Source organism: Cynocephalus volans, chromosome 10 (assembly GCF_027409185.1).
Source record: "Cynocephalus volans isolate mCynVol1 chromosome 10, mCynVol1.pri, whole genome shotgun sequence".
NCBI classification, from domain to species: domain Eukaryota; kingdom Metazoa; phylum Chordata; class Mammalia; order Dermoptera; family Cynocephalidae; genus Cynocephalus; species Cynocephalus volans.
The window spans coordinates 8824521-8852312 of record NC_084469.1 but is presented as its reverse complement, the minus strand read 5'-3'; the positions used below and the strand labels follow the sequence as shown (position 1 = coordinate 8852312).

Here is a 27792-nt window from a genome sequence, read left to right as displayed (position 1 = left end):
CAGCCAGCAGCACTCCAGGAAAGTTGCTCAGCTGGCCTGGCAGGTCTGCCTCAGCAGTAACAGGACACAGGAGGAAGCGCTGGGTGTGTTAACCCCTTCCTGCTTGCCGGCCAGTGGTGTGTTCAGAGGTGGGAGGCCTGCCTACCGACCACCGCCACGCTGCCACGCTGCCACGCTGCCTGCCGGCCACAGCCATGGCCACAGGCATGCTGGCGACCCACTCCTACCCTGCAGGGAGTTAACCCTTCCCCTGCCTCCTCAACAGGAAACAGGGCGGAGGGGAGGGGTTCACCACCTCCACCTTCCTCCTCTGGGCCAGGAGGACATTAAAGGGGAAGGCAGGACCATTTCCTAGGGCCGGCCCTTTGGTGGAGTTACTGCCTTCCACTGGGGACCCAAGCATAGCCCCCTCTCTGCCTCTCCTACACACGGATGGAGCGTCCTGCTTTCTCCAAACTTCCTCCTCCCATCTTAACTAGAGGATGCTTGAGGACCTTATCAGAAATACCGTATGTAAACCCGAGGGGAACCGAGCCTGTGGCCACTCACCCAGCCTCCCACCCTCACCTTTTCTACTCCATCAGCACTGAAAGGCAGTAAGTCCACCCCCATCAGCAAAGTTGTTCTTCAAACTCTGGGCGCCTGGAGCCCACTCAACACAGGAAGCACAGCCCCAAATGGCTATTATGGACAGGAAACAACTGTGGCACTGAGTTTGAACTGACAGCACCTTTCTTTCCAAGAGCCGTTTCTAGCCCAATCCACATTCCCCTGAGCAAGGAAGGGAGCATCAAGTCCAGCAGCTGTTTTTGATGCAAAACAATGACTCGAGGCCAGATGATTTCACACGAGGAGGGTAAGACAGACTAGAACCCCAAATAATAACCTCTGGCCAAGGACAAGGGGGTCTGGGCTCTGGGATTTAAGAGGTGTGGTGAGCATGACCTCCAGGGCCTGGGGTGGGGCCCTGGGACCCAGCTGAAGTGGGAGGATCTCAGGGAGTCAGGTCCCATGGGTCTAGTTCCCCACCTACTCTCACTGTCATCTTTGGGAAGCCCTGGCTCCAGGAAGCCTGACCCTAAAAGTGTGGGCCAAGGAAGACCAGAGGCAGGGACTACAAGGGGTGACACTCTGTCCTGTCACCTCATTCTTGGTCCTGCTACCAACTTGCTCTTCTGTGCGTCATCCCTCACATCACCTCCCCAGGTGTGTCTGTCTCCCCTGCTGCAGGGTGGCACCAGGAAACTGGGAGTAAGGGAGTCTGAAGGCAGATGGGACATGGGAGGACCTGGGCCACAAGGTGACTTCATCCAGATCCAACATCCAAGACACAGAGGCACACAGAAGTGGCAGAAACCTAAAGGTTCTTTATTGATGTTTGTTAACCAGTTTCTCTGTAGGTTGCTTGGGCCAAGTCAGGTTAAAAGACACAAAGCCTCCTCGATATTCTTTATGAGGCCGAGCTCATCAGCCAGGACCATCAGGTCACTCACCAGGGTGTCCAGCAGCCCATAGACCTGGAAGAATGGGACAGACATCACAGGCAAAAGTTTGCTTTGTGGAAAGCACCTATACATCAACCGAGCTACTAGAGAACAGCTAGAGAGGGAAAAAACAAAGTTGTGAGAGATTTCTGTAGAACTTTGATTTTGCAAATAGTTTCATCTTTCAAATCAGTCTGGGGAGGTAATCCTGCACTGGCGCCTTTGAAATATAGGGGCACTAGAGCCTAGAGACGTCAAAGGGGCAAATCTAGGGAGCCTAGGGAGCTGTGCCCATTTAGTCCGTTGGGGTGGTCTTGCGCTCAGCCCCAATTCTATTCTGGCCTCCCAGAGGCCAACTTTCCTTCCTGGAAGATCACAGATCCACATACTAAAAGGTTTCCAAGACTAAGTCCTCCAGTGGGGCTTGACCACACAAGCCTAGGCAAGTTGATTCTTCATTTCAAAGAGCCAAGGAAGTCTATCTCCATGAGTCCTCAGAGTCCTTCAGACCATCAGAAGTCTCAGTGGTGTCACCAGTAGCAAATGGAGCTTCTGATCAAATGAGATCCGGAATGTTACCACACTGCACTACGTAATCCCAGCTCCCCAGCTGTCCGCATCGGAGGAAGATAAGGCATCATCACCAGACACGTTGACATATCGAACATGGCTTTGTGGACCTTCTTCCAGAACAAACCACAACAAAAAACCCCACAAAACAACAAACTAACAAAAAACCTAAGTGAATCTCTAAGAATAGATCATGATGAAGTCTCTCCAGTGTTTCAAAACCTTTACAACCGATGGAAATGCACCCTACGTGGGTTCTCTCAAGGAACACGTCTGCCAGCACACACCTAAGGAAGAGGAGGCAGCAGGATGTGGAGGGCTTCCTTCCTCTCTGTTCCCCTAGACTCTGTTTTCCAAATGACAACCAGAAAGATCTTCTAAAGCCTGAGTCAGAGCATATCACCCCTCTATTCAAAGTCCTGCATCATTTCACATTTTGAGAAAAATCCCAAGTCCTCACAATGGCCTGCAAAGCCCCACATGACCTGCTGCTCCTCTGTGGCCCCCCTCCCTCCAGCCACATTGGCCGCTCCCTCCTCTGCATTAGTTGCTCCCCCTGCCTGGGCACTTTTTCCAGATGTCACCTGGTTGGTCTTCACCTCCCTGGATCGAAGTCTTTGTTGGAGTCACCTTCTCACTGAGGCCCACCCTGCCCCCACCCAGCCTTCCCCATTGCCCCAACCCTGGTCAGTCTTCTTGTTTCCATGGGGCTCGTCACCCAACATACTCGCACTAGGCATGTCACTCATGCACGAGGCCTGTCCTGCACATAGAATGCCCTTCACAAGGCAGCTCTGCCTCCATCACCCATAGAGCGGGCACTCTGGTTTGTGAACAGGGCAGGTGGGAGCGAGGGGAGGGACGGCTGCTGGCTGTTCCCTTCACCTCAGTGTGCAGCCTCTGCATGTACTTCTCCATGACGTGGGGGTCTATGGGCTCCTGAAAGGGGATGGTGGTGTCAGGGGCAGGATCTTCCAAGGAAATTTCCCGACTTGCAGATTTCATTACTTTCTTGTCGTCCTTTGCCTTCTGTTTCTTGCTGTTGAGCCGGTCCTGCGTGGAGACATGGACACAAGCACAGCCTTCCAGAGCTTCTGAGGTGGGTCCAGGACTTTCCCAATAGCAGCCCACTGGGACAGCTGGGGCATTATGGCCACACCAGTGCCCTCCCCAACCCCACCCCAGGCCTGGACCGTGTCCCAGCATGCCTCTTTCCCTGGCAACTTGGCTCCTTTTTTGTCCTCTTTGTCTCTGATTCCCGGTTGCTTCTTTTCCTGGGCTGCCCCTCTCCGCTCCTCCTTCCCCACTCTCCCAGCAATCACCTTCACTTCCATGATGGGAAGTGATTTTTGATCTAGGGGAGGTGAGTGCAAAATAATATGGCAAGCGCCCATGGCCTAGCCGATCCCACAGTTATGTGCTGATGCAAGAGATGAGACAGGAAGCAGAGGGGAATGGCCTTGAACCCTGGCAGTGCCCTCTGCAGCTTTCAGAGAATCCCCACAGGCCTCCTAGAGTCCTATGAGGACATGCTTTCTCTGAGTCCCTCATCCAAGCATGTGACCTTGGGGAGCAGGGCTGTGGGGCAGAGGGAAGAGACCTGGGTTCTAGTCCCAACTCCACCATTCCCCCATGTATGGCCACAGACAAGTCATTGAACTTCTCTGGGACTCCACTTGTAAAATGAGGGGACTGAACTAAGGTGGTTGCTAAGGTAGCTTCTGGGTCCCAGATCCTGGCTGTAGATAGAAGAGTAGCAGGGGCCTCCTGGGGTTCAATCTAACAGCATTTCCACCACAGGGATACAAATGGCTGAGGCACCACTGCCGTCCGGGCAGAGGGATGGGGAAGACTACACAGCAGTGTGGTAGCACTAGGTCTGACCTTGTTCTTCTGGCACATCCAAATAGATGGTCTCTTTCTCCGGCAGGCCCAGCAGAGCTCTCAGCCACAGGGAATAGCTCACCAGGCTGTCAATCACATCTTGCCACAGCTGCAAACTAGAGGGCAAGACATACTGGAGAAAAGCCATCGCTCCTCATTTGTCCTTGAATCTGCGGAGGCTCAGCTCCCTCCCTTCAAAGACCCTGGTGCCAGGAACTACCATGGACATGCCACACCCCCAAGCAGTCAAAAGCTCATCGCCTCCCATGCAAGCACTCCGATGGGGTTTTGGCTTCCCTTGGGTGGCAGCCAAGAAAAAACAGCCCATGACTAGGGTCAGGAGGCCTGCATTAATTCAGTCCTATTCCAGAGTCTAAACTCCAGCTTGAAACCATGGCTGAACTTGGGTCCAGCTGCACTGAAGGGGCTTAAGCTTGCATGAGACCTCCAGCATGAGGCTCCTGGAACTGTGTTTTGAGGACCTTGCAAAGGCTCCCCAAGGCTATCCAAGCAAGTTCTGGACAGACAGAAAAAGAAAAGTTTCTTTTTCATTGAGAAAGAACAAGGAAAGAAGCAGAAGAAAGAAAAAAAAAAAAAAAAAAGACAAGGTTTTTATTTTACTCTGCTGTGACTGCTCCCCAGAGAGCAGCAGGCAGCTTCAGGGGCTGCTCTGGCAGGTTCCAGAGCCTGGAATATTGGCAGCATCTTGTAGCAACCTGAGTTCAACGGGAGCTCAGACCCGAGTCCTGGCCCTGCCTGCCCAAGACCCCTGGCCCGATGCCACAAAGGGGAGATGGGGCGGCTCTACTGGCTGGGGCACCTACCATATCTGGTACAGGAAGTCGGACTGCAATGGCCTCTGTTCCTGGCACAGCTCCAGGGCTGCTTTGTTGAGCCTGATTAGGGCATCCTCTCTCTGGCTCTCCTCAGGGAGTGTCATCACTGCCTGAAAGGGTCAGAGGCACCATGGGCAACCAGGACACCAAGGGTCCCTGTGTCCTCTCATGACAGGCATGGTGACATGGGAACAGGTGCCCAGAGGATCAAGAACGAGGAGGGGATGTAGCCATGGAGAGTCTGTCTGGGGTGCCTTCTGTGGGAACCTGGGACTTCCCTCAGAAATCTGTACCCCTGAACTCCTTCTCCAAGGTTTTCCAGGGTCAGACAGGGAGCCCCTTTTACCATAGTGGCCTGGGTACCCCAGACAAAAAGAGATGACCCAAGAGACTGCTTTCTCTGGGCCCTTAGAAGGTTTTGTTTCTTTGCACAAAGAGGAAGAGGGGCTGCTGGAGCCTCCCTTGTTGGTTCAGGGCAGAGGTTCTGGCACTGGCTGTGCCAGGGCCATTCTCCACCAACCCCTTCCAGGGTCTGGGAAGCACCTTTCGGAAGTCTTCCAAACAGAGGTTCCACTTGGGTGGGGGAAAGTCATCCAGCTCCCAGGGACTCTTGCTGCTCTGTAAGTCTGGGCTCTCATGCACCAGGATCTCCTCCATGATGCTCTTTCGCTGAGAAACCATGGTGCCCACTCCAGTCTTCTGGGACCCCAAGGGATCTCGGGCATCCCTGAGGGCCTCGTTCTCCTGCCGGGGCACTTGGGGTTCTGAAACTGAGCTCCTGAAGTTTGGCAAGAGCTCAGAGTTCATCAGGGCTGACTGGGGCATGGCCAGCCAGGCCCGGGGGCTGAGGTGCTCCTCCTCGCCTGGCCTGGCTTCCTCGACCTTATGGGGCAGGATCATGTACTGGTGCCACAGCCTGTGCAGACTTTGCACCACCTGGTGCTGGTAACGCAGCTGCAGTAGAGGCAAGGAAAGACTTGTGAGGGGGTGGCCAGGGCATGGGCACCCTCAAGAGCACCCATGGAGGAGGCAGGGAGGAAGCCAGCAGGAAGGGTTGTGGCCAGCAGGGTTCTCCAGCTCCCTTTCTACCTGAGCATCTTCAATTTAAAGCTTTTTTTTTGCATTTGGGTTTGAATGGAGGACTTTGTGAAGCTCTGTTCTCACCAGGCATCCACTTGCTAGCTCCATTATCTTGGGCAAATTACTTAACCTCTCTGGGCTTCTAGTTCCTCAATGTAAAATGAAGCTATAAATAGCATCCCTCTCCTAGGACTGCTGAGAGGGAACAGTGAGATACTTGTGGAAGAGGCCCAGCACAGGTCCTGGCACGCAGAAGGGTTTGCTGTCAGTGTCACGCAGGGCATGCACGTGGGGGCACTGGGCCTATACCTGAGGATTCCTATAGCAGAAAACGTCTTCCTCAGTGAGATAGGCATCCACAGGTGTTGGCGTGCGGTCTGGGGTCAGGACACCCCTCAGCAGCTCCTGCAGCACGCTCTGCACAATGGTGACCGCCTCGTGGGCCGCCAGCTTGTTCTGGGAAAAGGAAGGTGGCACGAGACAGCAGCCCAGGCCCTTAAAACCCGTGTATCCTGAGGGGAGCCTGATCCCTCAGGACTTTGGGTCTTCCCAGGGTTCAAGTTCCCATCTTTGTCTGTCTCTCTCTCGCACACACCTATCCCAAGACTCAAAAACCTCTGGGTCTCTCCAAACATCCTTGTTCCCTAAAACAGGATGAAAAGGATCCAGAGGGAGCCAATCCCAGAAAACAGCTTCTCCTGCGTGGGACCTGGGGGTGAACTAGGAAGCAGGGCAGGGGTGGGGGTGCACAGTTTGGGCACTGCTGAGAATGGTGGTGAACTTTCATCCAGTTTGGCCATGCAGACAGTGTCACAGAAACCCCGCAGAGGGGAATTTAGCATGAGACATTGGTCCTATAGTCAGTGAAGAAAGCAAACATGACATTTGTCAGAATCACCTTTGATTACTGCTGGTTGAGCCCCAGCTGAAGTAGCTGGCTTGTGTTTGAGAGCCACAATGAATAAAAAAGCACAGCTGTCACAGAATCCCAGGAGGCACAGCACCAGATGGTCACACTGTGAATCCGAGTGGGTGGCAGATTCCCAGTCCCCACCTCGCACTCACCCTAGGGGTCAGCTTATTGAGTGGGATGCTGGGCAGACTCACCCCTGCTATTTAAATTATTCTCAGGTTTTGAAGCCTTGTCAGTTAAATGCAACTCCACTCATAGTACCGGAGAGCAGTGAACAAAATACAAAACTAGTGTGAAGGGGCATCGTTCTGTGTGGACTCAACTAAGTACTTCCACACAGTCTGCATCTTAAGGCTCAGTCTCATTTCTTTCTAACTTAGCGGGGGCTGGGATCGTGGGGCTGCAAGCTGTCCCTCCCCTAGCCTGCCCACCCATCTTTTATATCACAAAGCCCTGGGAAGTGTTTGTTGCACAAGAGTAGTTACCCGTTTCCAAAAAATTCACCTCTTAGGCTGGTAGAAATAAGATTTCTTATTTCTTATTTCAGTGCCTGCCAGGAAGAACACCAGGGTAACCTACCTGGTGTCCACAGGGACCAAAGTCCTGGGTCCCTTACCTCCAGTAACTTCCTCTCATCCCTGAAAATGTCCTGAGTGAGGGAGACTGCATGGAGATTGACCTGCAGGAGAGCACCTCCTAAAAGGGTGGGATGGGTTCCAAACTCCCAAGATTCCCTGAAGATCCCAGCATTCAAAGATTTGAAGAAGAAGGTAAAGTTTTTAGTTTCTCCAGGCAGAATCACACCTGAGAGAGACAGAGACAGAGGTTTCAGCAAGCAGAAGACAGAGGAGTCCTAAACCTGCAAGTATATAAAGTTAACTGAGCCCTAAGCTATGCATATACACTTAATGAGCCCCGGTCAGGTGACCAACTGTTTGCCGGACTGAGAGGGTTTCCTGGGATGTGGGACTTTGAGTGCTAAAACTGGGAAAGTCCCAGACAAACAGGGACAGCTGGTCATCCTAGCCCCAGGCCTGTGTGTATAGGTAACTGAGCCCATGGAACGTTTCTACTCCATGGTAGCTCACCTCCCTGTGTTCTCAAGAGTTCCATTGTTCTCTCAACAGACATGAATAGTTAGATTACACTCTTCACAGAAGAAACGGGAGGGACAAGACTGACTGGAAAGAGGGGCTCAAACTTGCAGGAGCTGTGGGTGTCTCACAGACACAGGACAAAACCAGCCCCAGCCAGGAGCCAGTGAGTAGGGCTGCTTTTCCCAGGTACCCACCTTCACGGTTGTCAAAGTAAAACCGCTGCACCCTGTTTCTCTTCAGGTCTTGGAAAGAGTCCAGCTGGGGCCGCCGTCGCCAGTCATACCAAATGGCCACTGTACCATTATTGACCACAGTCAGTTCTGAAGAGGTTTTCTCCCCTTCTAGGGTTTCAAAGGTCAAGCGAACACCAATTCCAACCTGCCTCTGGGGAAGGAGGTTGGATGAGGAACATCTTTGCTGGAGGCCCCTCCAAGGCCTGGCCACTGTCAAACAGTGGTATCATACCCCAGTAGTGGCTCTCTCTGAGGTTACCATTGATAGGAAGAAGAGAAGATAAAAAACGGATTTTATACCCAGCAAGCATTTTCACTCCTTAGCATCTGAAGAATATCTTAGAACCTTCTTACAGCTATACCTGTTTGAGAGGGTTTGCTTATTTACATGCATGGGGGCTAGGTACAAACTGGGGGGCTTGTGACACTCTCTTTTCAGCCTTGTGATTTTATTCTTGCTCAAGTTAGTGTTGTTACCATTTTCAGACTGTATAACCAGATAAAAACGTAAATAGGAGACCGTGCAGGCTCCTTGTGACTGCCGCAGTCACCGTGGGGCTGCACTCACGAGGAAGTCCCTTCCAGCAGGTGCATAAGGGGGAAGGCAATTTACCTTGTCCTGTGGGTTACTGCCTCTGATCCAGCAAGCTGGCTTCCCACAGAACAGCAGAGAAGGGCCAAGAATAGGCAAGGGGACCACATCAGGGTAAATGGTCGATAAATCTCTGTAAGAGAAACCAGTGACTTATTTTCCCTGAGGCTGCTACAGACATGCCACATGGAACCACCGAAATGGCTAGGAACATGACCAGCTCTGCTCTGCAGTGGAGTGTGATCAGCTCCCCTCCAGCTCAGCTTCCTCCTCATCCATCCCTCTAGGCATGAGGTTCTTAGAAACACAGTCCCTTCACGTCCTCCTGCCATAGCCATTCAATATGTAAGGAGTGGGTGACTGTGGAGGGGCCCCATTTAACCAGCAAAGGAATGTCTGGGAAATCCCCACTAGAGGCTGGCTGTTGCAAAGAAGCAGATGATAGAAAAGCTCACACAGGTGCTGGAACGGGCCAGAGGAGAGGGTGGAAGCCACTCTTGAGAGGCTGGGATGGAGGCACCCTGATTTCAGGGAGGAAAGCCTGCCCTGTAATATTTGTGGGTTTGGGGCAAAAACAGCCTCTTCAAACTGTTTCCCTAGGGCACAGACTAGACTCACAAGTGCATCATGTCTTCAGAGGAGCTCTCCTGGCTCCCCTCAAACACTGTATAGTCTTCCACTGTGACAGTCGAGAAGGGCTGCCCTCTGCCCACCACCTCCAGGCCATCAATATCCTCAGAGAGACCGAGAAATGAAAGATTAGCTAAAGGAAGACAGGCACCACCCTAAGGGGCTTCAGACTGGGGCATGGAGGCATGACCAACCTGCTGGCTAAAATCCAGCTCTGCCATGATGCTCTGCAGTTCCTTGCGTCGGTAGATGAGAAACAGACTCCGATCCCAGGTGTAGCGGTACCAAGCATCACTCTGGGCTGGCAATCCTAGAGCGGGGTCCAAGGCAGGCTGCTGCCTGCCTCCTCCCCCACCCACTTCTCAAGCATTCTGAGAGCACCCATCCCCACGCCATTTCTGGGAAGGATGAAAAATTCAGCTTCCCTGTGGCAGCTGGACTCCAGTCCTCCTGCCCCATACCTCCTCACTGCCCTACACAGGACTACTGCAAAATTAGCTTCCAAACAGCCAAATCTTCGGATTATAGTAAAAATAACCATAGCAGCTACTTTTCCAACGAGCCAGAACCTCTTCATACATATCACATCTTATTTAACCCCTCACAACCCTATGAGTATTTTACAGATGAGGAAACCAAGGACCAGAGGGGTTAAATTTACTGGAGTTCACAAACTGGACATAGCTGGGACCTGAACCCAGGCAGTCTGGCATGCTCTAAAGCAGTGCTACCCAACAGAAATATAATGCAAGCCACAAATGCAAGCCATGTATGTCATTTAGAATTTTCTAGATGCCACATTGAAAAAGGTAAAAAGAAACAGGTGGGATTCATTTTAGTAATACCTTATTTAACCAAATATATCAAAAATATTATAATTTCAACATGTAATCAATATAATTATTAATAAAATCTGTTTTTTTCATACTGATCTTCAAAACCCAGTGTGTAGTTGACACTGATAGCTCATCGCAGCACTGACTGGCCACATGCCAGGTGCTCAATAGCTGCCGGTGGCTTGAGGCTGCTGTACTGGGCAGCGCAGCTCCATGGCCTGCGCTCCTATTCTGCCTTTCCTACCATTCCTGTCGCCCTCTTATTGAGGAGGAAACTGCACCTCAGGAACGTTCTGGAACTTGCCTAAGGCCACAGTGAACCAGGGCATGGTGCTGGGCCAGCCCTGCTCCTCACCTGTCTCCAGCTGGATGGAGCGGGGCTTCCTGACGTGAGTGATTGGTTCCACAAGGCCTTGCTGAGTTTTTGTCTTGGTCATGACCAGACCTGTCATCTCATCTCCCAAGTATTCCAGTCGGCTCCAGAACCCACCGATCTCCTCACAGCTCTGGCAAGGAAAGACAAATGAGTTGGACTGCCTTGACCAGATACTGGTGGGGACAGATGCTCCCTCTGGGGAATTCATTGCTACCCTGAAAGCAGAAGAGAAGCACCATTTTCTTGTTTTCAGGATGCCCTGTGGTAGCCTGTACCTGCCCCCAGAAAGATGGTGTGGGTTGGTACCAGTACTGCACTGACATACCAGAACAAAACATGGTGGCTTGGATAGTCCAAAAGCTAGAGTCTAAGCTTTTAGGAGACCAACACTAAGACTGTTTTAATCACTCAGTACCTGTGGTATCTTTCTCTTCAAACTGATTACCAGTAACCACCACAGGCTGAATTACTGACACATTACCCAAACAGCCAATAATAGGACCAATGATATAATTTAGCAAAGGCCCTGAGGGCTTAACAATGCTTTGCAACAGGTAGATTTTTTTCTCCCCAACTGTGCAACCTGAGGCAAGCTATCCCTGTGTCCAGAGTTCCCCACCCCACAGGGCACTCAGGAATGGCTGTCCTCACTTTCCCATCGTGCTGTGTTGGAAGTATACGGTCAATGAGTTCCCGCTCCTCCTGGATCCGTCTGTAAGTCTCCCCGGTGTGCATCAGCAGCTCACCAGCTGGCTTCTTCAGGAGTCCTAGAAAGAGGCAGGAATGCAGCCCCTCCACCAAATCAGGACAAACAGGGGCCCAGACACTCTGTGTCAGGCAGCCCCCCTCGCCGGGCTGATTTCAGGGCCCACTGAGGCTTAAGAGCGAGAAGCTCTTAGGAGCAAAGAGCACAAATGTGGTCAGCCCGAGTCCAGGCCCTGGGCAGGTCGGGGAAGAGAGAAAGCATGGCAGAGCCTCAATGGCAGATGGGGGCCAGGCAAGAGCCCTGCCCGCCCTGCTCACTGCTGAGGGCTTCCTGCTGCCTCTTCCGCAGGGTTATGTGACGCTGCCAGTTTTTCAGAAAGTTGTGCTGAGGACGGGGGGCCCAAGGGTATCTCTTCTCTTCTTTGGGAGCTTTTTGCTCTGAATCTTCTTTAGCTGAGAGGAGGGCCATCAGGCAGGGTGGGGTATGTATTAGCTTAGCCAGCTGAAAAACACAATGTGAGCATGTGCAGGGTGGTGAGAAGGCTCTGAACCAGGACTGAGCAGAGATTTCTAAAGGCCTTAGTTCCTGGTGTTGTCCCACTCTGCTAAGAATCCCTCCTCTTCAGGACCCCAGAGTGGTGAGTGACGGAAAACAAATCACAGAACCAGGGAGGGCTAGAAGCAGCTGTCAGTCCTCTCTCCTCCAGAAAGGAAGCTTTTGTTCTAAGACTGTGGTCAACATCCTTTGGTGTGTCTGTCTTCCTCCCTACTAATGTTACTTCACCCTTCACCCAGGGTGACAGGCATTTTACATGACCCCAGGCCCCTTAACACCTGAGCAGAGAGTCCTTGCCTGGGACCAATGAAGCAAACAGTCTAAGAGACAGAGGGAAACACTGCATGAGGGGAAGGGTCAGAAAGACAGATTCTTCATGTGACCCAGGGAGCAGTGGGAAGCCACCTTCCTCCACCACGTGGCTGAAGAGAGCAGGCCCGTCTCCAGGGAGAAAAATGAAGCCAGTGTTCAGAACAGCAGAGGGAATGAGGACTGAGGGCCCTGAGTCCTGATGCCTTTCTGGATTCAGTCTACCCAGACCCGGGTACACTCTTGCTTTTAGGCTCCACAAGGCAACTTCTATATCCTATAGTAAATCCCTGACTTCAGTTGAAGCCAACTTAAATTGGTTTCTGTGCCTTGCAACTGAGGTGTCTAATTATTTCAGGGGGAGGGCCACTCATTATCTTGCACGGGAGGCCCAGAGACTGGACTGTCTCTTTAACCTGGGTCCTGCTTGACTCTGCCAGGTGGGAGCCTGAAATGACTTTAGTGACTTCTCTCATCCAGGTGGCTCTATACAAACAAACCTGGGTGTTCCCTCGAGCAACTGCTATTCTCTTAAAGTCCTGGAGGCTCCCCAGTATGTGGTGGGGCAGGATCTGGTTACTGCCATCGAAGCTGTTACCCGGACCTAGGGAGAAAAAGAGGGACAGGGAAAGACAAACTGTAGGTGGCTGATGTAAACTATTCAAGCGGGTGACTTTCTGATGGAGACCCAGCTTTCTTTCAAGACTGACTGATGAATTCAAAGACCAGTGATACCCGGGGCCAAGACTGGGCATACCAGAGTAGTCCAGGGGCTTTGTGGCTGCATCTGGATTGGCAGGATGTGCTACTAAGTGGCAGACCTTCCTCTTAGAATCCTTGGGTTTGAATTTACGAATGATAAATTTCTGGGTAATGACAGGTTTATCTTCCGTTTCAGCAAGGCGAGGAACATGTTGCTAAAAAGAAACAAAACAGAGAATTCCGCCTGAGCTGGGAAGGAGGAAGAGCACCACCCATCGCCTCTGCCCTAGCTCTTGGTGGAATTCCCGAAGGCTGACAAGTGTGTTTCTCCAGCTCTGTCTATATGTTCTGTGGAAGATGCCTGTGTAACAGACTTAGTAATGCCCTGGAGGGAAAAAAATAACATCTTATACCTCAGACAGTTCAGGTGAGAAAGGGCTGACTCTTCCAGGTAAAGCACGGGGTTAGGGTTTAGCAGCTTTATCCACATCTGTAACTTTGCTGCTCAAACTCGTTTTACCTTCTGTGAAGTGGGGACTGGGCTAGCCGGTTAGCTCAGTTGGTTAGAGCGCCACCTTGTAACACTGAGGTTAAGGGTTTAGATCCCTATACTGCCTGTCCATCAAGGGTGGCGGGGGAGGGAGATAATGCACCTGTCTCCATGGGAAGCAAGATAACTCATTGTCCCATTTCCCTGGTAGTTCTATATGAATCTCAGCAATGTTAAAACAAACAACATAGTAAATTCCTTTAGATGCTAAAGTGAAAAGAATTTGTGTCCAATGGACTTTCCCATGGAATTATATGCTCCCTATGAGTAGAGAGTGGAGAGACAGTAGATACGGCTGATGTTCTGGACCACACAGGGCTGGCAGGGAAGATTCCGCGGTGAGGGAGTCTTGCCTCCATCCTCACCTTCTTCAAGTCTTCTTTCTTAATGGCCAAGGCAAGAATGTCATCTCCTTGTAGGACATTGCTAACAGGCTCAGGCTCTTCCTGAATGGGGGGTGTGGGCTGTTCAGGTACCTTTGTCCGCTTCTTTTCTGAAGAGAAGCAGACAGTTATAAGTGTTTAAAGAGTTCTTTCTGTATATATAAATATAAAAGTTAAAAATATAAATATATATATTAACTCCATGATGGAGGGCAGAGCTGGCTGCCAAGGTGGCCTGGGCAGCACAGTGCTGGGGCAATGGGAGTCCTCTCCTGAGGGTCCCCCTATCCACTCCCCCTGGCCCCCCACAGTGACTGAGGCTTCTGTTGCCAAAATTGAGGTCAGAAGATGTTCTGTTTCAGGCTGTGCCATTTATAAGCTGGACAACCTCATTATATACCACTATACCACTTAAAGTCTCTAGGCGTCAGTCTTCCCATTTGTTTTTGTGTTTGTTTGTTTGTTTTTAAATAAAGATGACTGGTAAGGGGATCTTAACCCCTGACTTGGTGTTGTCAGCACCACGCTCTCCCAAGTGAGCCACAGGCCGGCCAGTCTTCCCATTTGTAAAAACAGGAAGTTGGACTAAATCAGTGGTACTCAAATATTAGTCCAATGTCTGAATCTTCTGGGGAGTTCTACAAATACAGCTTCCAGGCTCCTGCATGGAGCCAGGGCCTGGGCAGCTGTAATTTTTTAAACTCCCTAGGTGATTGTGCTGCAGTGGTATGGGACAACTGAACTAGATGTCTTCTTAGCCCCCTCCAGTGCTGGCCCTGAGCCCTTCTGGGTGAAGGTATCAGGTTTCTTCAGATACCGGTTAAAATGCAGATGCTCTGGAGGGCAGCAGACCATTCACCATTGACCACTTATTTCACATTATTTTACTTTCAGAAGCTTCCATGTGCCAGACACTGTGCTAGGCACTGGGGACATAAGGCAGTGTCTCAGGCTTCAACAACCCCAATGCATGTGAGACACAAGACTGTCACACAGACTGAGCTGTGTTTACTATGGCAGCATCAAGGGGGCGAGCCCATCTGTGGGGCAGTCAGGAAGGGCTGACTTCCTGAGGAGTTGATGTTTAAACTGAGAGCTGAAGGATGAAGAGATGTTAGACAAGGGAAAGAGCAAAGGTGAACACGCATTCCAAAGGGAACAGCATGAAGAGGCCTAGAGGCAGAAAAGAAGAGGTCACAGCCCTGGAACTCAAAGCATGCATTTTTAAGCAGCCAGAGTGTGCTGAGGCAGGAGGCAGGAAGCAGTGCCCAAAGAGGGAGGGAAGAGGAGAGGGAGGTGGGAGCCATGTCTCAAAGTGCTTAGTGAGCCGTGGAAAGGCTTGTCTTTATTGCATGGGCAATGGCACAGCCAGTGATGGATTAGGGGGTGCAAGACTGAGGATAAGATTATTTAAGAGTCTGCTGCAGTAATGAAGTAACTGATGACAGCAGTGGCTGGAGAAAAGCGGAGAGATCTGAGCCTATTCCTCTCATGCAGTCAGAGCACAGCATTGACAACGAAAGTGGGTTACTCTCCAATGAGGACACATCCCTGCCTTCCTACCCCAGAGGTGGCCTAACACTCAAATACATCCCGTTTCTCTGGCTGTTGGTCCCGTCTTCTTCTTCTGGTTCAGAATGGTTTGATGTAAGGCCCTACACAAAACAATCAAAAGAAAACCTAAATCCTGCCCTCAGGGAGTTTAAAACAAAATTTGGTTTTATCCACTGCTTCTCACAGTACCCTAATCTTTAAGATGTTTATCACTAAAACATCAAGGCAGGTGTTTTGGTTAACAAAATCAAATGATTTTTTAGGAAACGTTCAAAGAGTTGGTGACCAAAACAACAAAAAACCAAAAAACAAAACCCAAGCCAGAATCATTCCAAACAGAACTCTAAATTCAGCCTACAGCCACCATCCATCTCCTCAGCAAAGCAGTCAGCAGAAGCTCAGGAGTGTCAGTCAAACACATGGCTCCGCATACACAAACGCACATGCAGGGCTGAGCAGCCTGACCTGAGTTCTGGTCTGATCTGCTGCCACAGGAGGAGATGCAGCCTTGGGTTTTGATTTCTACTCTCCTCTCCCTTCTACACAAACTCACCAAAGCTGGTGGCAGCCCATGAGAGAAATGGTACCCGTTGAAGGTCTGCTTTTATAAATATTTTGGTATTATTTATATTTCTGGGACATTTGCTTCCTCTGTTCATCACTTTGGCTAGGTCTACATGTTCCCAAGGGATTAAACATCCCCGGATGTGTGTTTTTTTACTGCTGGTGAGTGTGTAATTACCACAGGTAAATATAAACCTTCGACATTGCTGAAGATTTCTGGGCGCTAAGGCTCCCATCCCTTCAGTGATAGAGAAGCTAATTTTTCGTTTGAGATTGAAATAGTCAGTGAAACTGGTCTGAGGTTTTACTGAGAAAGTTATCTCGAATGCAGTACAAAAATGCTGTTACTGTGTACAGTCAGGTAACGGTGTGTTCTAGTTAACAAAATATTCATTATAAGGGCCAGCCCTGTGGCTCACTTGGGAGAGTGCGGCGCTGGTAGCGCCAAGGCCGCAGATTCGGATCCTATATGGGGATGGCCGGTGGCTCACTGGTTGAGCGTGGTGCGGACCACAACATGCCGAGGGTTGTGATCCCCTTACCGGTCAAAAAACAAAAAACAAAAATATTCATTATAATAATATATATACTTTAAAGTTAAATGTGATATAAACAACAGAGAAGATGGTATAAAGGTTAAGATATGGCTCCTTCTCTTGAGGAATTGAAAAATGCAACAGACACTAATACACACCAATCATGACAATATAAGTGCCTACATTAGTGGCACAGGCAATAGGTTTGGTCAGACAGCAAAGAAGGAACAGATCAACGTGGATGACAGTTTAGGGCTCTAAAGAAGGTTCAAACGAGCAGCTACAGAGGCAGCTTCCCAGGAAAAGGCTTTGCAGAGGTGGAGCAGCAAACAGAGATGTTCCAGGTTAGGTCACGGTTAGAGCAAAGCTAGAGGCAGGGCTGAGCATGTGTGTGTTGTGTGGTGACACAGGAGGCTTGTTGGGGAGGTGGGGGCTGCTGATGGGGATGAGAGGAAAACTAGGGCATGGTGGCTTTGTAAAGTACGACTTAGGCTTCTGATCTTTGGTCCAGGAGTGTGAGTTGATAAGAGCAGCAGTTCAAAACAATTCATGGGGTAAGGGAGAGCAGACGGACTGGAGGGTCAGAGGCAAGCTGGGGAGACCAGGAAGGACGAGTCCCTGGGGGTCATTTCAGGACCTGCGAAGGACTCCACGGGGTTAAGGTGTGTCTCACTACTGAACCTGTAAAGGCTCAGCCCTTTCCTGTTCTTTGTTCTAGAAACCCAAGTTGAGTGGGGATCCTAGTAGGCCACAGAACTGGCATTTTTCCCTTCATCCTGATAGCTGAAGAGGTCAAGGAGACCAGCCCCCTTGTACCAGGCGTTCAGGTGACACCTCTACTGGAGCTAGGCCAGGCAACTAGAAGCAAGGTGTTCAGGTTCGGTGGGGAGAAGGGGGTGGGAGAAGAGGAGGGAGGAACTATGGAGGGGGAAGAAACCTGGACTCTGTTTTTCCGCTTCTTATTTTATCTAAATGTTATTCTTTTTAGCATCAATTAAAGCATTTGGCAAATTATTTTCTCTCTCTTTTTTTTTTTGTGGCTGGCCAGTACAGGGATCAAACCCTGGACCTTAGCGTTATCAGCACCATGCTCTAATCAACTGAGCTACCTGGCCAGCCCTTGTCTTTGAGAAATTCCGACCTTGACCTTAGGGCTGCATTGAGAGAACCAAGGAAGAAATGGTCCCTACCAGGGCAGCTTTAATTGGTGGGGGGAAGGGAATCTGGTACTGGCTGGGAGTCTTCCTGGCTTCTTAACCTGGGATTTAAATGTGCTCTCAGGTCCATTATTCAGTCACCGTATTTGCTTGCCTTTTTGCTTATGATTCTGAGACCTTGGAGATACACAGCACAAGATCACAAGATCACATTTTGGGGGGTGGGGGTGGGGTGGGGGGGAGAGAGTATTGCTCTACTACATTAGAGGCTTCCCTGAGAGATTTAAGAAAAAAAAGGTATCTTGCATGCTAAACACTTTTATTTCCCTCCTCGCTCTGGTGCATGTTCTTAACTCAAGGGCTATGTAACAAACTAAATTTTCTCCTTATTAAAAATAAATATGCAGTGAAAAATCTTTCCTTGATTTGTTTACTGCAGAAAGTTGAAATCCGATAAGATCTCCCAGAAACTGGTGAGCTGGAGGCAATAGCTAGGAAAGCCCTTGACTGCCCTTGGAAAAGGGGACCAGATATTTTTTTTCTCTCTCTCTCAGCTATTAAAAAGTATGTCATGAAACAATTGGACTTTTATACTATGAAGAAGCATAAAAGAGAGCCATACTGAAAAGCAGTTGGGCTCTTGTTAGTTTTCTGGGCCTCCCAGGGGACCCTACTGACTCCAAGACTGCCCCTCTCCTCACACTGAGCTTTCACTCTGATGCTGCAAGAGCACACCCAGACTTTCTGATCTAGCACGAAAAGCTCTTCCACGGTCTGGCCCTTGCTCACCTGTGGAGCCCCCTCTGGCTCTCAAATTCATAGTTCTATGAATTCATGCTGCTCCCTGGACCTGAAAGCAAACCCCTCATTTTTTTTAATTTCAATTTTTATTTTTTGGTCTGCCATAGATGTCATTTTCTTCAAAAATCCTTCCCCACTACCTCTACTACTCAAGGCCTGGGTCAAGTGCTCTGAGCTCCCTTAGTCCCGATGGATGCCTATACCACAGGATTTATGTTTCTACGTTTGTCTGGTTACTCCTCCGGCTCTTCACTAGACTGGCGGTCTTGAGAGATGGAGTCACACAGTGCTCACTCATAGTAGGTCTTCAATAAATGGGAAGAGCAAAAAAAGATCAAAGAGGGGGCGGGTTGCAAATGGGAACATGTCCATGGGGGTCAATCTGTTGTCAGACACCCTGTAGCTCTCCCACTTGGAACCAAGGGTAGCTGCAGAGGCCAGGAGTTATGTTTAGCGACCTTCCAGGTTAAAGAAGCTGGACCAGTGTCAGCCGGCGGGAAAGCGTGGTAGAAGACAGTCAGAAACAGAATTAACCGAGTTAGGCATGGGGGAGCGGGGGTTCCTAGCCCCTCTAGCCTTAAAAGTCTTTCCTGGCTCTTCTGCATCTCACCCAGTCCAGGGATCCTGCCTCCTGAGTGCCACCCTAAAATACGTTAGAGGTGAAAGTCTTCTACGCCTTCCTGCCTGAGGCCATCTCCCCAAGCACTGATCCCTGAAGCCCCTCTGTCAGCCCCCCACTTCCTATGTCCCTATCCCCAAGGCCCAGTGAGCTGAGCCTCCTCCTTTCGAGGGTCTCCACCTTGTCCATCATGTCTAAGGTTCCTGTGTCCCACACCACATTTCCCAGTGATCTTCACCTCCATCCGTGGGGTCACCCCCACCGTCCAGGCCCCACCCCAAGAACCCCTGCCCCTGTCGGGTTCTCCTGAGCTCCAAGGCAGCCAGCGCCAACCTTTGAAGGTCTCTGGGGCTTCAAAGAACCGGCTTGAAGGTATTCTGAGGCGGGAATCCTTCTTTAGAGACTTCATGGTGCCCCCCGGGCCGGGAGCGTGGCCCTGCGCCGCCCTGCCCCGAGACGACGAGGCTGCGCAGTCCCCTGCGGCCCCGCGCTAGCCCGCCCGCCAGCGGCCGCCTCTGCGTCCATAGCAACCAGCGCCCGCGCGGGACCGCGCACCCACCGAACAACTTGGGCGGAGACTGCTTGTCAGTCACTTTCTTTTTTTTTTTTTTTTTTTTTTTTAAGATGACCGGTAAGGGGATCTTAACCCTTGACTTGGTGTTGTCAGCACCACGCTCAGCCAGTGAGCGAACCGGCCATCCGTATATGGGATCCGAACCCGGGGCCTTGGCGCTATCAGCACCGCACTCTACCGAGTGAGCCACGGGCCGGCCCGTCAGTCACTTTCTTCATCGGGCCGCGCACGCGCCCGCCGCCGGGGGCCCCTCGCGCAGGCCGACGCTAAAGACGCCCCCGGACGGCTCGTGACGTCACAGGCGGCGCAGGTGAGCGCCGTGACGTCACCAGCCAGGCAAGGGCCAGGGCGGGGCGAGGGCTTCCGGAGCTGCTGAGCCGGGGATGGGGGACGGCTGGGGAGAGGGGTGTGCGACGCGATCCGCCCCGTCCTGCTGCTAGTCGACGGGGGGTATGTCGCGGCTGCCAGCACCCGCCTCGGCTTACCCAGACATTCCGAGACTCCTGCTTCCGCCTGCTGACCGGTCTCCCGGCCTAACCTCTGCCCCTCCGCGCAGCCGCCAAAGGGATCGTTCCTTCCAGGCCGTGCTGAAAAGCCCTGGATGGCTTCCCCTGGATTTTAGGTGCCCTTGCCGGTCCCCCCATCCTACCCCCACTTGCCTGGTGATCTCCCCCGCCCACGCTTGCTGCAGCCACTTTGGCCTTTCCCAGGCCAGCCGAGCTTTTGCCTCGACTTGTGGCCTTAGAGTAAAAGCTTGGCTGGTCACACCGCCCATTTCAATCTTTGAAGATGCTGTCCTTGACTCCCCAAGGCCGGTTAGCTCACTTGTGAGAGTGTGGTGTTGATAACGACCAAGGGCAAGTGTTTGGATCCTTGTACCAGCCAGCTGCCAATAATAATAATAAAGAAGTAGCCCTTCCCTGTTATCTCAAATTCATAAATGCACTCGGCTTATTTTCTTTTACAGAGCCCTAATGCATGCTGGAATTATTTTGTTTATGTGGTTGCCTGTTGTCATACTCGCTGTCAGAATGTAAGCGCCATGAGTTGCCTGTTCCTTGCGCTCACCCCCAACCCAAAGTTTCGTACATTGTAATCAGTCAGTAACTGTAGGTCAAATAATGAAGGGGCTCTAGAGCCAGGGAGAACTAGGTTCCAGTCCGAGCTGTGCCTGCTTCCTAGCTGTGTGTTCTTGGACCAATCCCTTAACCTCTCACAGTTTTCTCACTTATAAAGTGGAGGTCATAGAGCAGCCCTCACAAGACCACGTAAGAGTTAAGTGAGTATGTACTTAAATTACCCAACATGGTGCTCTCCATAAACTGTAATGTCTTCTCAGTCAATTCTCAAATTCATGCTGGGGTTGGAGGGAGGGGATACATTTGTACCCATTTTACAGATGCAGAAACTAAGCTCCAGAGCAAAGGGTGCAAAGTCACTGAAAGAAAGTGAGCTGAGATTCTGGGTACGGTTCAAGCTTTATAAAGAAAGAAATCTGCCAGGCTGTACTCAAAATGGAGGGCAGCATGGGGCTGCCCTGAAAATGGGGGACGGCACCAGGGGGATGGTAGAACTTATATAGGTATGTTGGCACCAAGAGCTGGGTGATGTAATTCCAGGGTGAGGATTGAGTTAGGTCATGGGAATGGAGAGTTCTGCACATGCGGAAACACCGAAAGTTTGATTTTCTCCGAAACCATGAGGCTTCCTGTAAAAGAGAATGGGGGAGGGGAGCGGAGGGGAGGAGGTGGGTGATGCCATTTTGTACTTGGGCTTGTCTAAAATGGCGCTGGTTATGTTGCAGATCTATTACTCCTGCCTTATAAGTATAGGAAAAAGGGCGGAGGTCTCATTCTTCTGAAGCTACTTCCTGCTGGAGATGGGTGAAGATATGGAAAAAATAAAAGATTTATGTTGGCAGGTAAAACAATTAGGTGGTTGGGTATTGGTTTTGTGTGGGGAGGCTGTATTCCTCCAGGGAAGGGTTGCTGATTCTGAGGGGCTGATATCCTCCTCACAGGAACAACTTGGAGACCTTTGGTTGGTGAAAGCCTGTATACGTTCCTGCAAGAAATTAGAGAAACACCAAAAGAGACAGGGACCAAAAAGTAGGATGAGTTAGGGGTCCTAGTAGGGGCACAGTTAGGGGTCCTAGTAGGGGCATAAGCAGGGTATCCAAGGGTTCAGTGAAATGGTTTAAATTGTTTTGGATCACCCTGGGCTCATTTACATAGTAACAGCATTCCTCCCCCAAGGAGGCAGGTGACTTCCTTCTCGCTGTAAGGAAGTAAAGGGCCCCATGGTTCTGTAAAGCAACTGTCGACTGTCTCCTGTCACCAGTGAGGTGACCTGTCACTGGAGGGTGGATATGCTGTCTATGCTTAGTTCTGAAAGTTTTTGATAGAATTGAGAGGCAGTAGCAGGGCCCGCTATGCCAGTTCCAGTTGTAGGAAGGATCCCTGCCCCAATTAAAAAGGTACAATTAGTGCCCTACAGGAGCAGGGGGCACTTCCTGAGAGGGGGGCCGAAGTTAGTCCCAGTCCCATCTCCATCTCTCCATCTGTCTGGAGGGTGATGTCAGGTGTTGGCTAATATACTCTCTGCCAGAAAAGTAAAATGGTGTTAAAGACCGAGATACACAAAATGGCGCCTGAGAAAGTTTCCCAGAAAACTCCCACCCAGAAAAATCCCCTAGATGCCATATCATCTTCCTGCGCGCGTGCAATTTTGCCCACCTATGAGAAAGTCCCAGCTCAGCTTAAACCCCTCTCGCTTCCCTCCTCTTCCTTCTTAGCCAATAGGAACAGTCCAGCTGAGCCTAACTGGATATAAAAGGCCCACCCCAACTCTCCCTGCGGCTGCTCCCACTTTTGAGAGGGCAGCCCACTTGTTCATTTTGCCTGCCTAATACACTTTGGTTGAGTCCCTGTCTCCTGGTGTGTCTTATTTTGCACTTGGGCTGGGGTTTTTCCTTTCATCAGGGACAAGCCAAAAGAATATGCAATAAATCACATTGGCGGGGCAGGCAAAAGGATAACGTAGTTTTACAAAGGAAATATATTCCGGTTTTAGGGCATGGATGAGGAGGGGGTAAGTGAGTGGTAGCGTTTGGTGTTAGTGAGGCAGAGTGTGGGCAGGCCCCACATAACGCTGACAGTCCCCACTGAGGTGAGATTAAAGTGAAGAAACATTTGTGGAAACGTTGCAGGCTGCATTGATAGGGAGGGGGGTGACCACAAAAAGTTTCTCGTGAAGTGGGAGACAGATGAGTCACTCAGGGATCAGTCTGATTCGTTGGGGACTGCATCATCCCTGCGGACATGGATCCTCCATGTTCCAGGTAAGGGGGAGCATTGAGTTAAGAGGAAACACATGGGAAGGATACAAAGGGTTAGGGAGCCAAAAGAATTTAAAGAGGACATTGCCACAGTGAAATTCTTAAGAAGCATCCTACTGATAGGAGGTAAAGAAGTGCCAGGAGAAATCTTCCTATAATGTTACACTCCTTTGGGGCAGCTGCTGCCAATCCTGTAGCAAGTACTAGAACAGATAGTATAATAGTAGCTCTTGTGCAAAGGATGTGAAGCAGGCCTGCAAGAGTGAGAGGATAATCGCTGGAGGAAGATCATCCTTCTTTTGGGATTGGGGGAAGAGCGAAGGTCCTGGAGGTTTTTAGTTTTGTGGGTCCTAAGATGGACCAAGTGTGAGGAGATGTTGGGTTGGGGGTTGAGTAGAGGGACCCCTCTGGTTTGGTGTTAACAGATTCTTTGGGTAAAGTCTCAGGTGCTAGTTTTGCCAAGGGTAAGTGATACCAAGGGGCCTTTTCTAGTACTTTTACTGCTGTGGGGGTGGTGAGAAGTACTGTATAAGACCCTCTCCAGCATGGTGGGAGTGGCTTTGAGATTCGGGTTTTAATATACACTTGCTGTCCCTGGCTCAGCTTAAAGTCTGAGAGGGTGGTGGGAAAGCATGAGGTAATAGAAGGTTGGCCTATTCCCAAAGGTCCCTAATGAGCGAAAGAGTAGGGAGATACTGGCCTAAAGGTGATGAGCTGGAAGGGAGAGATGTGAGAGTGAAGGACCTACCATACATAAGCTTGAGGGGGCTGAGGCCTGTGGGCTTGCAGGGGGCAGCCTGTAGGTGAGTGAGTGACTGGTGGGGAGGCCAAAACGAGGGATGATTTCTGAGGGGAGAGCATGCGTTACTGCTGTAGCATCCTGTGAAGTGCAGGGAAAAGCCTCAAACCAACCTGAAAAGGTATCTATTAAGGTTAGAAGATAGTGTGTCCTTTTGTGGGGAGAGTAATATAAGGGCTGAGGAAGGCATAGTAGGAGTTCATAGCCTATATGAACGGAATTATGGAAATCTAAAAGGATTTTCTCAGTTTGTGTGGTAGGGAGGACATAGTGACTGGAGAGAGTATACCAGTTGTCCTTTCTCTCTGCCCCCAAGTGTTCAAGATGTTGTATTTCTTCGAGTGTGTATTGGGATAAGGGCGTAGGGCCCATGAGAAGGACCTGAGCCAGAGAGGAAGAGTAGGGTCTGGTGATTGAGCAGCCTGTTTTGTGGTTAGATCCACCAGTTTGTTTCCCTGGGCTATGGGGTCATTGGAGGTTTGGTGTCCTCTGCAGGGTATAACCCCAACCTCCTTTGGGAGTTGTGCAGCCTCAATAGCTTGTGTTAGATTTACTATGGCATAACCCGCCAGGGGTCAGGCGTGGAGGTGGCACTCCCATCTATGAACCACATAATGGGATGCAGGGAGATGTGTGGAAAGGGATTGAGGAAGAGGTCTAAAGCTTCCATGCAATTATGTTTTAAGGGTCATGAGTGTTTGGGGATGAGAGTGGCTGGATCTTAAGGGAGGGCAAGGTTTAAAGGACAACTGGGAGTTTTCAATGAAAGTAATGTGAATATGTTGTAGGTAGGAAGGGGAGAGAATTGGCTTGGCCTTATGGCTGAGAAGGTCCTGACTGTTGTTTAAAAGTTAGTTTAGAGCTTTGTTATGTCAAAAGGGTGGCTGCCACCAAGGTCCGTAAACGGGCCCATTCTTGAGATGTGGTATCTAGTTATTTAGAGGTTTGTAACCAGGGAGAAAATATCTCCTGCCTTTTGTCCCAAAACCCCGACTGCCAATCCTTGGGTTTTGGTGACAAATAGGTAAAAGGATGAGATAGGTTTGGGAGAGATAGAACTGAGGCTGTGAGGAGAGTGGCTTTTAATCGCTGGAAGGGAGAATGAATGAGCTTTGTGGGATCTAAGGGAATGGCAGGACCCCTTTGGCTGCCCCATAACAAGGCTTTGCTGGCACACCAAAGTTAGGGATCCATAGGCGAAGATACCCTACAAGCCCCAAGAAAGAAAGGATTTTCACCCTTTGTGGTAGGAGTAGGGAGTTCAGGAATTAGACTCTTGAACTGAAGGAGAAGAAATCTGGGCCTTGCTGGGGGACACTTGATATAGCCTGGAGGCCAGGAAATTAAGGAGAGCAACAGTGTGGGTCTGTGAATCCTCACAGGAGGGGCTGCAAAGGAGGAGGTCATCCACATGTTGTATTAAAGTGCTAGAGGTTGGGGGCGTGGAGTTCAGATAAGTCTTGAGCTAATGCCTGGCCGGAAAGGTGGGGGCTATCCCAAAACCCCTGAGGTAGTACTGCCCAAGTAAGTTGTTGGGAATGGTGCATGTCGGGATTAGTCCTGTACTAAATGGTATGAATGATGCGTGTCAGTATTAGTCCTGTGCCAAATGGTATGAGCTGTTAGGCTTTATATCTGGAAGGATGGGTGTATTGAAAGGCGAGTGGGTAGGCTGTGAGAGATGAGAAGGAAGGAGTCTGTGTATGATGGGTTTTAAGCCTATTAGGTGTTTGTTAGCGATGGGGTATTGTGGGGCATTAGGGAACAAAGAGGGGTTCCACAATTTAACAAGGATAGGGGAATGGTGCATAGCAATGGAGGGAGAAGAAGCATCCCATACTAGGGATTAACCTTGTCTGAGGTGAAGGGGAAGGTGGAAGCCTCAGGGGCCAGGTCTGGGGCGGCCTATAACAGGAGTATTGTAGCTGGAGTTAAAGTGTTTAGGGTAAGAGTAGCTTTGAATTTGAAATGAATGTCCCATCCCAGTAAGGGAGCTGGGCATTGAGGCATTATTAAAAATTTGTGTGTGAACTGGGTGTGTTGTAGGGTGTGGGAAAGGGGTTGAGTAATCTGTGGATGGTATTCTGATTCTGTAACCCCTACTATTGTGATAGAGGATGGGGTTGTTGGTCCTGCATATTCAGGAAGGGTGGAGTAAATGGCCCCTGTATTGATGACAAAAGAGATCAGCTTACCTGCCTCAAGGCGAGTTACCCTGGGCTCACATGTGGTGATCTCCGTGGGGGCCTCCTTAATCCTCCTCTTGGGCAAAGCTGGCTGTAGGTTGGGGACTGGGCCACTCCCTCTCTGGTGAGTGGCACAGTCAATCCCCCAGTGACCTGGCCATTTGCAGTGAGGACATGTTATGACAGGCCCATGCCGAGTGGCCTGGTTGACCGCATTTGAAGCAGTTCCCAGGTGGCTTGCCTCTTAAGGCAGCCAGCTTTGGAGTATGTGAGCCATGGATGGCATTAGCCAGGAGCTGGTATTTGGCCCAATCTCTTTTATAGTTTTTGGAATATCAGGGGCTGATTGGGTAATGAAATGAGAGTGTAAGAGAGCCATGCCTGCAGGGGAGTTTGGGTCTATACGTGTGTATTCATGTAAAGCCTCAGAGAGGCGGGTTAGGAACTCATTGGAAATTTCAGTGGATCTCTGTGTGATCTCTCTAAGCTTGTCATAATTGACTGACTTGTGAGTAGCCTTTTGGAGGCCATGAAGTAGGTGTGTGATCATGTTATCCCAGAGATCTCAATCCTTGTGGCCAGCCTGGTAGTTCCAATTTGGGTCTGTGCAAGGAACAGCAACGGCTCCCACAGGCTGCCTATTATTTTGAGCATGTACCAGAGCTGCCATCCAGACCTGCTCCCTGTACATGGACTCAGACAATTCCTTCCTTCCCAGCCACTTGACAGAAGGGTTATAAAAAGCCGGAGCTGAGGCAGGGTTGTTACCTGATGAAGGGGGAGAAGGGGAGGAGTTGGGCTGAGGACGAGCATCTGGAGGCCAGGTGTGGGGAAGAGAGAGAAATGCAGGGTACTGATGGATCAGAAGATTCATCCAAATCTGGAAGGAGAGGTTGAGCATGAGCTAGGGGAATTTGAGACATGGGACAGTTCTGACAGAGAGAATAACATGTTCAGAGATAGGAGAAGGCCTGAACAAGGAATCTCTACAGCTTTTGCTGTTTCGGTCAGTGTCTAAATCGAGTGCCATCTTGTGGCCACTGGGATCCATTGTAATGAGACATTTGAGTTTTAATGTCTCCTGGAGGCCAAGAAATTGGCCAGGAGACAGCCCAGAGGCATAGAGCAGCCCAGAGGCATAGAGTGCAGAGTACAGTAGAAATGAGACGTTTAGGTTCAATGTCTCCCTGGAGGCCAAGAGATTGGCCAGGAGATGGCATAGAGCATAGAGCACGGAGGTTTGAATCATGAGGATCCTGTGTAGAGGGTGAGAAAGGGCAGTCAGTCCTGGTAGAAGAGTGCCAGCAAAGGGCATCCCCTTTGGTGCCCACCTTCTTTTTAAGAGAAAAGCCACTGACAGGCTAGAGGAGCATCCTCCAATAGCTGGGGGGGACACGAGAAGAGTTCTCTCGGCCAGGAGCCTGGGCTTCGAGAACGAGAGCAGAGCGAGTTGGGGGAACCTGAGACAAGACAGGACAGACCCACTGACTCACCCTGAATTGAGGCTGGTGTTGGATGCGCTGGTCTGAAACGGCAAAAGTAGAGAGTCCTGGAGGCATCTGGTTTCAGCAGGTCTGGGAAGGGCGGCCGGGAGCCAATCAACCCAAGAGAGGGGATTGGCCAACGGTCCAGCCAAGACCCTTCCCAGGTTTCGGCACCATAATGAAAGAAAGTGAGCCAAGATGCTGGGTACCATTCAAGCTTTATTAAAGAAAGAAATCTGCTGGGATGTGCTCAAAATGGAGGACAGCCCGGGGCTGCCCTGAAAATGGACAGCACCAGGAGTGGGGGTGGTAGCGCTTATATAGGTATGTTGGTGCCAAGAGCTGGGTGATGTAATTCCCAGGGTGGGGATTGAGTTAGGTGATGAGAATGGAGAGTTCTGCACATATGGAAATGCAGAAAGCTTCATTTTCTCTGAAACCATGA

General features: G+C 50.4%; 1 protein-coding gene across 1 annotated transcript; it reads right to left on the bottom strand.

Moving 5' to 3' along the window:
- Positions 1-1405: 1405 nt before the first annotated feature.
- Positions 1406-19382, bottom strand: MYCBPAP (MYCBP associated protein). The gene is made up of 19 exons (XM_063112278.1): positions 19301-19382; positions 13719-13846; positions 12859-13018; positions 12602-12705; positions 11555-11738; positions 11183-11298; positions 10511-10661; positions 9514-9629; positions 9308-9423; positions 8711-8822; positions 8059-8248; positions 7384-7571; positions 6164-6310; positions 5318-5728; positions 4763-4884; positions 3939-4054; positions 3263-3408; positions 2940-3107; positions 1406-1517 (listed from the first exon to the last, which is right to left on the bottom strand). Exons 1-19 carry the CDS (start codon positions 19374-19376, stop codon positions 1416-1418), a joined length of 2853 nt encoding a protein of 950 aa, XP_062968348.1. The 5' UTR covers positions 19377-19382; the 3' UTR covers positions 1406-1415.
- Between the last annotated feature and the right edge of the window lie 8410 nt (positions 19383-27792).